General features: G+C 36.1%; 2 protein-coding genes across 3 annotated transcripts; both read right to left on the bottom strand.

Moving 5' to 3' along the window:
- Positions 1-5,866: 5,866 nt before the first annotated feature.
- Positions 5,867-6,651, bottom strand: LOC127813966 (uncharacterized). The gene has a single exon (XM_052355125.1). The coding sequence runs from the start codon at positions 6,550-6,552 to the stop codon at positions 6,046-6,048; it is 507 nt and encodes a 168-aa protein (XP_052211085.1). The 5' UTR covers positions 6,553-6,651; the 3' UTR covers positions 5,867-6,045.
- A 646-nt stretch (positions 6,652-7,297) lies between these two features.
- On the bottom strand, positions 7,298-12,246 carry LOC127786865 (uncharacterized). Of its 2 annotated transcripts, none has more exons than XR_008020060.1 (9): positions 11,749-12,246; positions 11,049-11,198; positions 10,268-10,482; positions 9,621-9,691; positions 9,344-9,503; positions 8,614-8,800; positions 8,107-8,246; positions 7,875-7,963; positions 7,298-7,783 (listed from the first exon to the last, which is right to left on the bottom strand). XR_008020060.1 is itself a non-coding variant. In XM_052314572.1 (9 exons), exons 1-9 carry the CDS (start codon positions 12,101-12,103, stop codon positions 7,697-7,699), a joined length of 1,473 nt encoding a protein of 490 aa, XP_052170532.1. In that variant the 5' UTR covers positions 12,104-12,246; the 3' UTR covers positions 7,298-7,696. The 2 variants fall into 2 exon arrangements, 1 of the variants encoding a protein (XP_052170532.1); XM_052314572.1 differs by having other exon boundaries at positions 8,088-8,246.
- Between the last annotated feature and the right edge of the window lie 36 nt (positions 12,247-12,282).

Raw genomic sequence — 12,282 nt, 5'->3', positions numbered from 1 at the left:
GAGATAAATTTAATTATGCATTTTATCTTTTGTCTCTTATAATTGTTAGACTTTGATCCCGGTGATTTTTATTTTTTTGAGAGTTATTCACATAAATTAATTCTCATTTACTTTTATGATTACAATTGTTATGTGATTAGTTGCTTTGTTTTCTACACAGGTTTTGCGAGTTAGGGATTAGACTACACAGTATCAAACTATGAAAACCCAATCCTTAACTTATAAAAACATGTGAGATAATAAAATAACTAATCAAATACTAAATGTAATTACAAAAATAAAGAAAACAACAAATTTATGTAGAAAACCCCTCTATATGAGGAATAAAAATTATGGGACCAAAATTCACCCAAAATTTCACTAATATCACGGATTTGAATCGCAAAATCTCACCAAAAATAAGAGTAAAAACACATAATTAATCTTTATCTTAAATCAATAAAATAATATACAAGTTGGGAAAAAACAAGTTAAACTACGATACAGTACAAAAATAGCTCGATTCCCAAAGCTCAGTCATATCTAAAACATATATTCTAAATTTCAGCTCAGTAGAACCATGAAAAACCATCTCATCATTTGTTAGATCATAACTGCACAGACAAAAATTGAAAATTGAAATTTCTCCTACAACTTTCTCTCCGTTTCTTCTCATCTTCACACACGACTTTTACTGGCTACGAGGCACATAACTCTGATCTTATTAAGGATATTTTAATCCTATTAAATAAAAATATTAGTAATAAAAATCGAGCCATTGTTTTAAGAATACCCAACCATACCATTATTGGTCTTCCTTCAACGAGATCGAGGGAGGGAAGCCCAACCCAACAGTCCCAAATCTCTCATAAGCTTCGGGGCGGCAGTGAAAATGTAATCCAACCATGTGCCCGTAAGATCATGGCTATGTAAAGATCAAACGGACGAGTAAATTGGAAACTGAAGACACAAACATCATTCATTTTGCAAACGAAGAAATTGCCACAAACCATCATTTTCAGGTATTGGGACAGAGTGCGTTTGCTCAGCAGCCAATCATCTCCCCATTCTCAATGCAGAACCCTATATTCTCTCTTTCAGTTTCAATTTCAATTCTAGAGCAGAAACCAAAAAAGGGTAGAAGAAGAAAAACGCAAATGAATTCAACTATCCCTCTTCTGAAAAGAAGACGAAAAAATAGTGATTCTGACAGAGACCTCATGAGGTCGAACACATGAAAGGGCCACCCAAACACGTGTTCTGGGAGAAAATTCTTTCTGATAGGAAAAGGAAAGAAATCAAAGAAGTTGGTATTGGGAGAGAGAGAGAGAGAGAGAGAGAGAGAGAGAGAGAGAGAATGTTCCAGAAATTAAAGGGCCTGAAAAATCAGCAAAGAAAAGGATCAGATTCAGGCGAGTGAAACTGGAAGCTTGGTGTTGCAAGTTCTATAGATATATTGCCTGGATCGTAGCAATTTCAAGATCCAGTCAAGAAGCTGACTTGCTTTCACATATACATACCCAAGACCCTACAAACAATTTAAACCACTGATAAACAAAAACTCACAGAGACGAAACCGCTGAACCTCATTCCTCAGCACAGAGACGAAGAGAGCTGCTCGGTAAGGTTCCGGAACACACACACACACATATATATATACAGCCGAAGCAAATCATATGAACTATGAAGATTAGGGTTTCGGGAAAGCCTCTTCTTTTCCTTCAGGGGAAATCAATTTAATGGACCCATAAGATACCATACGGCCAAGACGGGGCCGGCCCGGCCCATATCAAACAGGGACCGTCCTCGTTCTTGTACAGTTTAAAATTGAAAAATATGCGACAATAACACTTCGTCAAAAACAAAAAGTTTTGGCCGCTCATAGATTAAATACGGTCAAATTTTTATTTTTATTTTTACATGATCGTTTAAATTTTTTATCATTTTAATTATATTTTTTAAATTAATTTAATTCTTATTCTTTAACATTATTTTATATAATAATTCTAATTTTTTATTATTTTAATTACACTCTTAAATTTACATTTTCAAGTCAATTTAATTCTTATATTTTGATTGGAACAAAGTATGACATCTATTTTGTTATTTTACTTAATTTTTTTTAATACATAAAAATATAAAAATTAAATTAACTCAAAAATATAAATTCAAGAGTATAATTGAAATAATAAAAAGTTTAATTTGTTATAAAAAAAAGTGTCAAAACATAGAAATTAAATTGATTAAAAAATTAAGTTCATTAATATAATCGAAACAACGAAAAATTTGTGTAGTTATATGAAGAAAAAAAAAAAGAAGTGAAAGTACATACACAAAAATACAAATTTAACTGCATCAACACATGATCTATGAGGAATGTGCGAGCATACCAAAAAGACAGAATTAAATATAAAGTAAGTCTTAATAATTTTAAAATAAATCTTATTTAAGATAAGATGCACGAGGGACATTTAAAAGGGATGAAAAGGATAATAGAGACTCTTAAGTAAGTACGGAGAACCAATGAAATAAAACGAATTGTAAAAGCTAAAAACTCACTGTCCATCAGGAATGAATGTAGCACAGAACTAAGCACTAAGCATACTACTCTTATACCATAATCATAATTGATGTCTCTGCATAAGTACAACTGAATAAACATGCTACCCTCTCTTCTATTAACAATCGCCCGACTCATATCATACCATTACATGATCACCAACTTCCAGTTTTCTTCCTCACAATCAAAAAGCCTATTATTCCCCGTATACCACCTAATCTGTTCAACCATACTGTCACCTATTGCAACTGTTTTTGTTATTTGGAGTGAAAAAGACAGATGCTACAATGTCTCCAGGGCACGAAATTTCTGGTTTCTCAAGAGTTGAAAGATGGCCCTTTTTGTAAGTAACTTCGTCTTACTGTTTTACACACAGTCCCCAAAACATGACCCATGAACTACAACCACACATACTTGTTACATAAAATTGGAAAGTACGGCAAATGTTCAAATAACCTCATAACTCAAAGATATCAAATTTTATTTTTTTTGTTGAAGTTATTTTTCCTCCTCACACCTGGTCACAACCATTGAAGTTCATTTACATTAGGAATGATGTGCCACCGATCCTAACTTGGTTATAAGAGGTGCAATTAATGGTAATTGATGATGACATTTGGTCCCAAACCTGAATAAAGGAGTAGAGTTGCTAGGTGGCCTCAACCTAGCTTAAAACAACGGTTATGTGGAAGGGGAGGAGGATGACATATAAAAATCAAACTCTTCATTAATAATCCAAGCAATGCTATAGCAATTTGGTTTCAATGGAAGAAGGCCTCAATGAACAGGGTAGCAGTATGAGTTGGACCACTACCATGGGAAAGAATGCCAAATGTATTTCAAACAATCAATTCCCTCTGTGTTCTAAGAGAACAATGAAGATTCTTTACCTTGCAAAACCATCGGTCTTTTTAGTACCATGTCAAGACATCTTCTTCTAAATAAAAGGATACATGATACATGATACATATGAAATACATAAAACTCATGACTAGAAAGCTTAATAATAGGCAACAAAACAATGCATGGAATCAATCAAATATCTATTTGTGTGTGTGTGTGTGTGTGTGTGTAGAGGATAAAACTTCCAAATAGTTCAACAAAAGAGAAGATAAACAGAAACAAACAAACATCACTCAGATATACTACATATGCTTCTTTTATATATATATATATATATATTCCTATCGGAATTTTATTAGAAATTCTTCCAACAGCTTTTAGGAGCTCTAAAAGCGAGAAATTACTAAGCCAGCATTCATTTTTGGTAATATCTTTGTTTCCCAAAAGAATTCCAGAAAGCAACTTCTGATTGAGAAGTAATTGATTAAAGTCATACAGGAGGCAAGACAAGGACTAATGGCATAATGGAATTGGATGGATTTCCGGCAGAAATTCCAGAGAATATTTTGTTAATAAGTGAGAATCTGGAGTACTACAAGGTATAGGGGTGGTTATTCTAGGAGGGTTTTCTAATAGGTGGAACACAATGCCAAATTGCATTGCACATCATTTTCTACCTAGAACAGGTAAAAATATTTCTAAAAAGTACCAGTGGATATGTTTTCTACCCAGAAATGTTCAGTGGAAATATGATGTAATACCATTTCTTACATGAGCGGTTCCTTAAACAGTATCAAGAAACAATAAAAATGACTAGTTCAACAACATTAATTAAAATTATATAAACCTAGGACAAGTAATACACACAACACCCACGTCAAGACAGGATCAGGGTACTGCCAGGCAATTAAGCACTCCATCCATCTCTTAAGTTAAGCAGCTCAAATGCTAAAACTTTAGAGACTTCTGGCCAATAGAGTGTAACCTACAAGCTAATGTCCACCACAAAAATCCGTATCTAGATATACAAATAGGGTTCCATTGCAACAGATCCCCCTCTCTATCGACTTGCCATATCCCACCACTTCAGGGTACTGCCAGGCAATTAAGCACTCCATCCATCTCTTAAGCAGCTCATATGCTAAAACTGTACAGACTTCTGGCCAATAATAGAGTGTAACATATGAGCTAATGTCCACCACAAAAATCTGTACCTAGATATACATATAGGGTTCCACTGCAACGGATCCCCCTCTTTATTGACTTGCCGTGTCCCACCACTTCTTTTGGGTGATTAGAAGGGGCAATTTGTCTGATATCTATAGTATTTTCTTAGAATTGACAAATCTGAATGTCCAAGGATCTTGTTTGACAACACTATTCATGTTTGGAGATGGTTGGAAATAATTACAGAAAAAAAATACATTAACACCTGCAATACTTCAACTTTTTGTGAATTCCTACAATTCGAGAAATCAAAACCTCTGCAACAGTAGATAATTCTAATCAATGCTGTTGAATCTAGGACCGAATACCACACAAGAAACCCCACTCGCTCTCTCAACCAACACTCACCCAATAGAACCAGAAATAGGATAACACAAGTTAGAGAAAATCAAAGCAATAACAGAAAGATAAATGAGACAAGAAACTTATCCTGGTTCAGGCAAGAAAATGCCCTACATCCAGACTGTCAAAGCCTTTTAGAAATCCACTAGAAAGCGATCAAGATTACAGCACTCCCTCTCACACATATCTGGCTATGAATCAATAGCCTTACCTCTCGAGAATACAAGGACCGAGCCTTTGCTCACTCTCAATTCTCTAGAACCTGTGCAAGATAGAAACCAAAAGAAATGAATGCTGAAATCTACCTCCCGAGAACCTATCCGCCTCTATTTATAAGAGATAGAGGTGGTTACAAATCAAGGACTTAAAATGTAAATAGAAAAAAATAAAAGGACTATCGATACTAACTCTAAGTAAGTTAGTTCCGTTACATTTTAAACTCATAAAACATAAAATACAAACTTATTTCTAACTACATTTAAAATCCTCTACCAAGAATTGATGCTAACTAATGCAAATCCTAACAAATGCTTTTATAAGAACTGAACTTTAAAAGTTGATAATTCTAATCTATGATTTCAAAAGAACTGCACTTTTGCATATTTATAACTAAACTTATCAAAATAAAACAAATTATCAATGTCATCAAGGACCCATATGATCCTCTCAAAGTAAATTGGTATTTTCCCAATACAACAAAAACGTAAATGGAGAAGCTCTATTCTTAAACAAGTAAGGCATACATTCCAACACAGACTTGAACTGCACGGGGATAAAAGAGTACATGGTTACCAGCAATATATCTACGCATATTTTCTCAAAAGAATAGATGAAATAATGGTGGGAATGGTAGCACTAGTCAATGGTTCACCAAAGCAAAAGAACCATCAAAATTCACACAAACAAATAAGCGCGTTACCACAAAGCATTAACTTTTAAGAATTCAAATGCGAAACTGGAAAGAGTCTTATACAAATTGTCACATGAACTTGACCGCAAAAAGACCGCATCGTTCAAAAGAGTTCACATTATTCAATTCAAAGCCCTAAAATTCGTTGAGAAATTCTTACAGGATCGATATGAAAAATCCCCCCTTACGGGATGTCCCAGGGTTTGGGCTCGGTCAGCGCCACAACCATCCCATGGAGCTCGGACGTGAGGACGACCTGGCAGCCCAGCCTGGAGTGCTTGTTGAGTACCCTATTCCTAGAATTCCGGCGTAGAACGTACTGTTCGTCGTAGGACGGTGGAGGAAGCTTCTGAAGCCATTCCTGGGCGATGCTGACCTCGCACTCGGCGGAGCAAGCGTCGATCTCCTCCAGCCTGTGCGACTCCGGCTCGATTAGGCCATTGTTGGTCAGGGCTTTGAGTAGGGTCTGGCCCGAGAGCCCAACGATCTCGCGCTTCTTGCCATCGAGATCGATCGCGAAGAGCTTCACGATTCGATCGGAGACTTTCTTGGATGATGAGGGTGAAGACAAAGAAGAAGAAGAAGCAGAAGCAGAAGCAAAGGATCTAGTGATTATGGCTTTGGAGTAGAGAGAGATTGAAGGGTTCCGGTAGATTTTGGTTGTCAGCCTCTGTAAACCGGCCATCGCCATCGTTGAGAGTTCTTGGAGATGGAGGGTTCGAGGGGAGGGGGAGGAGCCAAAGCTATAGACACCAAGATGGCTTGAACGCGGCCTTTCAGTCCTCTCCGCTCCGGTGATTACGGTCCGGTTCGGTCAAGATTCATTATCTGACGTCAGCTAAGGCCGGTTAAATTAAAACTAGTATTTTCCCTTTTTTTTTATTATTATTACTTTAACACTTTTGTTTGGGGGTCTGGCAATAAAATTATTGAACGTGTTAGCTTTTATTAAAATTATTAATTTATAATTATTGCGTGAATTCATTAAAATGTTTATTGGGTATTTAAATTGTAAGAATCTTTAAAATTTGGGTTGGAAAAAATATTTGAATAATCCTTATTTGAATAGAAAGCATATAAAGTGATACACTTTTCAATAATTTAATTTTTTTAAGAAAATATTTTATTTTAATCCAGACCATGGGATGTTTTTTCAATTCGAACTGAGATTAAAATTAATTCTAAATAAAAAATTAGACCAATTAAGGTCGATCCTAATTGGGTCTGATTTTTTAAAAATTTAATATAAATTTTTTAAAAAATATGCATGTATGCTTATGTACATTACTCAAAACAAAAATTAAAAAAAAAAAAAAAAAAAAACAACTTAGACTACAATTTAATAAAATATTATATTATTATTTAGTTTCAACCAGGTTTAGATTTTGGACTGGTGCTGAACCGGATCGAAATGAACCGAACCAAAACAAAACCGATTGAAATTAAAATGTGAACTGAGACTGGAATCGAACAGGGCCCAACTAATTTTTCAGTACAAAACGAAATTTGAATATTACAGCATTTTGGCAATTCTGCACTAGCACTAGCCTATGATGTGCATTTGTTGGCTACAGACGAAGCTGCAGACGGTTGTGGAATCATCACTGACTTGATGAAGCAAAGAACAAGATTTATGTCCGTCCGACAACATATGCTCAAGAAAGAAAGGATTGTGGTAATAAGTCTTAGTGAGGTGAAAAGAAATGAGGAACAACTCATGGGGCCTATAAACCAGCAAGTGAAATCAGAGCAGAGCTCATGTGTTAGTGATCTATTTATCATTATTAATGTCACTGGATGTTTGATCCTTCACCATTATTCCAACATCATCATCATCATCTTTGCAGGGCAAATGGCGCATTATCAACTTTCCCAGGATTGCCCAACACCATATCCGCAACCATTTCCGCAGTACCCAGAGCCTGGGCAATTTGGGCCACACTAACAACAGTCATGTTTATTTCATTTATTTGGGCAAAAACACAAAGCAACTAGTAAAGGTATAGAAAGTACCAAAGCGAGTCCTTCCCCTTCATGGCCAGCAGCAAGGAACAAATTTGGTAAACCAGGTACTTGTCCAATCATTGGCTTCCCATCCGGCACTGAAACAAGTGAAACCTTGTGTGATTAATGACTTCCAGTTCCAGATACCAAACTCCAACTCTAGTATCGACAATCAGCTTAATTATCCTTTTTTAAGTAATATCGGAAAGACTATTTACTCACTGTAAGGTCTTAATCCTACTCTGATTTCTTTTCTTTCAATGAAATCTCTAAGCGACAACTCCCTCAAAGTGGGAAAGAACTCCCCCGCCCGGTGCCATATGCGATCAATGATGGACTCATCTATATCTGTTCCAAATCCAACAAACTGGCGGCTGCTTCCTAGAAAGACAGATACACAATGGAAGAATGTACACACGTCTGTGATCAGCAGTTGCAACCCCAAATAAAGAATTAAAAACTAAAAGGAAATGTAAAGGGAAACATAAAAAGTGGGGCCATCATTTCAAAATATTATTCAAATAATCCAAGGCTTGGCCTTTTTCTACCATATAGAAAATAGCTTCAACAGGAACTGCATTGTCACTTTTTTCTCTTTTTAGGGACAATCTTTTCCTGACTATTTAAAAAAGAAAAGGTTAAATCTATACAGAAAACATAACCAATGAAGGTAAATAAAAAATGCTAGACAAAGTGACAATCTCTAAAAGGATAAAGTGGAAAGAGAGGTGAAGAATAAAGTAATTACCAAGAACAAGGTTTCCCCAAGAATCCATGGTGGCTGTCATTGAAACAGACGACGTTGACGCATTAACTGACCCTGAAGCAGAAACTGAGGATTGAAGAGTTGCAGATTGATGATCAGCATAACCCACCTCCATGAGGCCATGATTTAGTCTGAAGAAATTGAAATCTTTCACTACAAGCAAGTGACCCTGTCATGCAGACTACCCATGAGCCCAGATTTCACCCAAAAAAATTTAACTCTCAATTTTAATGTTGCAAGGTTCACTCTGTCAAAAGCTGGCATCATTGCCGCTCCAAGTTTTCATTTCAGATAAAGTTTGAGCGTGTTTGATTGTCATGTTACTCATTCAAATGTTCCAAAGCAGTGAATACCTAGCTATAGCATTAAATGACAGTATGGATAAAGCTCTGGGTTTGGTAACTTGAGGAAAGGAATGAAGAAATGGAAATAGAAGACTTCTACCCTATTTGGTTCTACGGTGGAAAATAAAAGAAAATTGGAAGAAAAGAAGAGGAAAGGAGTTTCATTTTCTTCTCTTTATAATTAGTTTCTTTCCTCTTCCCTGTTTGAAATCAAACAAGAGGAGGTTGTTTTCCCTTATCTTCTTTTCTATTTATTTGCAAAACCAACCAAAGGAAAATTTCTACTGTTTCTAGTGCCTATACAGAAACAAGTTTTCTTTTCTATTTATAAGCCAAAAAAATGACAATAACCTGTTTTAGATCCTAACCTTTCGAGGCTTTACAGGAACATCCAATTCAATATCTGAATCCCTAATCAGGTCATGCATCAAAGACCCGCTCCAACATCCAGCAGCAATTACAACAGCTTTCTTAGAATAGAGGATGTTTTTAGGAGTCCGAATGCCTTCAATCTCCCCACTGCTAGTTCTGAATATTTAAGGATCATAATAATCACAATCAGTTAACAAACTTTGTACAGAATCCTCCTTATAATACCTTTGTTACAGCAAAAGTTCAGCAGAGTGAAAAAGAGTAAGAAGGAACCTCAATAAACTAATCACTGGCTCAAAATAGAACTCTGCATATCTGCCTTCTGGCGTGAAATGTCTATTAACCTACAAATTATACAATAAATGAATGGAAAAATATGTTATGCTAACAATTCTATATTTTTCAAGCAGCCATGTTGGACACTACACTTGGAAACTATTTCAGGATCAGGAATAGCACTTTACATTGAGTAAATAAGAAAAACATTCAGAAAATGTAAAACAATTATGTAAACAAAAAGAAGATATATGGGGATAAAGGAAGTATTCAAAAAACAATAAGTAATCTGACCATGTTGTTGTGTCCTTGGCTGACACTTAAGTAAAAAAACATTCTAACCACACATAAAACAGCTATTACTTTGTATAATGTTAACATATGATTTGTATATGGTATCTCTACAAATATAGTAACCATATATCTCGAGATATATAGAATATATGTAGGACATATTATTTCCTTTTTTAGTAGTTTAACTTCATGTATTAGGCTGTACATACCATTCAACAGTAGAGGGAAAAATTACATTGTTCTATCACACATAACATAGGTGACAAACAACAAAAAGGATTTCAAAAACAAAGTATTTCTCAGCAAATGCAACAGTACAATTACATAACATAGGAGAAGTATTTCAAGACCTTCTCAACAAATGCAACAGTACGATGAGCATCCAACTGACAGTCATCAGGGAGAAAGGCTGCCCCACCTTCCCCAGCAACCATGAGTGCAGGTTCCTTTGAGAGTAAATCACTGGAATGTAAGAACTGAGCTTTTAACCCAGCTTCAGACAGCTGATCTACTCTTCTCTTTAACATGACCGACTCATCAGCAGTTCTACCAATTAACAAGCTTCCTGTTAATAAGAACAGCAAACAATAATGCATATAAATGATTGAGAAAATAAATATTTGAAAAGCAAGACAACATTCGATCAAGATTTCATTGAACATATCCAAACATTCTTTTGGAAGCTTAGGAAGAAATCAGGCTACTGAAAACCTTGTTTCACTTGCATGCATCCTGAATAATGTTTTTGACTCCAATCAGAAGTTAAAAAATATTATGTGGTAAACTCAAAAACCAATCCTAGCAATCAATTCCATGACATATCAAAAAGGTTAGTGATTTATACTTCTCTCAGCAATATTACAATGGACTATAACTGAGTAAATCACTAACCCATACTTTTAGTTCTTCTAATATTAAGTAAGAAATGCGAAGTCAATTGCCAGTGCAAGTAGAAATTGTTTGATATGTAACTAGTAAATGACTCAATAAACATTGTTTCTCTTCCAAAACAACCATTTAGTGCAGTTCTCAACTCGTATATCTTCTGGTCTAGAGATGAGTTCAGTTTTCCCACAAAATACAATAACAAGAGAGTTGAGAGTGGATTATCAACCATGAATACAAACTTACCAGTCTTCTTCCAACCAAGTATCTCCAAGGGGTTCATGCATTGACGCTGTATGTCATCTGCCAACAACTCCCACAGTTCATGGCTCCTCATTGCGAGCTCCCATTTATCACTCTCTGGTGTTTTGTGAACCATCCATACATATCCTTGCCCTAGTACCATCCACAATGTCAATCAAAAGGAGAAGAAATCCTACAATCAGAGTTCAGGGAGAAAGAAGCATCACCTGCTCTACGAATCTAGCTTCACTTGCTTGACCAGAGTTATCAAACATTTGAATTGTTCAAACATATCAACATTACAAGTTAAGAAATTAGAAATTTTATGCTAACCAGAAACTTTTGTCCTTTATCAAAACAGTTAGTCACACCCATTTATAATTCTATAAGAATTCATTAACATGTCTAGCTAGCCTTCTAATTCTATAAGAAAACTATTATAAGCAGTTAAGCAATAACAAATTTTCTACACTACTAAAAAATTAGTGGTCTTATGTTTGAAACTGGCATGCGCAAGCTAAAGAAACATATTCACCCACCGTTTAGTTGCATCGACAATTTATTCACACAGGCTTATAATCCTAAGCTCAAACTAAGAAATGACAAAAGTTTACCAATTCTAGTTCCTTTTATTTTTCTCTTCATCCATCTCCTAAGCAACCAAAGAGAACAATACAAACCAAAAATCCTTAAAACACGGTACCAGCGCCGGTAGCGCCCGAGCAAGGGACGGCGGCGTCAACGACGGCAACGGAAAGATCCGACTCAAGCAGAAACTGCCGGGCGATTGTCAGCCCAATGATTCCCGCGCCGACCACCACCACATCAAAAGAATGCGACGACGCATCGATCGACTTGAAATCTGAAGCCCTGGCGCTAACCGATCGCCCTCCTTGGGTGTTGTTGACTGACGCAAACAAAGGTTTGCCAAGAAATTTGTTGCGTAGCAACCTAGAATTCGAGGCGACAGTATACGATAATGGCTTCCGCCGACACCAGACGGTACCGTTGGCCCTGGGGTTAGGATCCGGAATGACGTTAGAAGCAACGGCCGCCATTTTTGCTTAGAGTGTATTTGGTGCCCTACTTGGCACTTGCTAGCCCGGTTCCGGTTGTAGTTGGAGGGAAGGGACGGTGACTTATTTGGTAGGGCCGAAGCCCAATACCAATAGCAAGGCCCTGGACTCATAAACTCGAGCTCTCAACACTGGTTTAATTAATTAATTCACATTGCAAA

This window comes from Diospyros lotus, chromosome 12 (genome assembly GCF_014633365.1).
Source record: "Diospyros lotus cultivar Yz01 chromosome 12, ASM1463336v1, whole genome shotgun sequence".
Taxonomy (NCBI): Eukaryota; Viridiplantae; Streptophyta; class Magnoliopsida; order Ericales; family Ebenaceae; genus Diospyros; species Diospyros lotus.
Note: the sequence above shows the minus strand (reverse complement) of the source record. Positions and strands in the feature narration are given on the sequence as shown.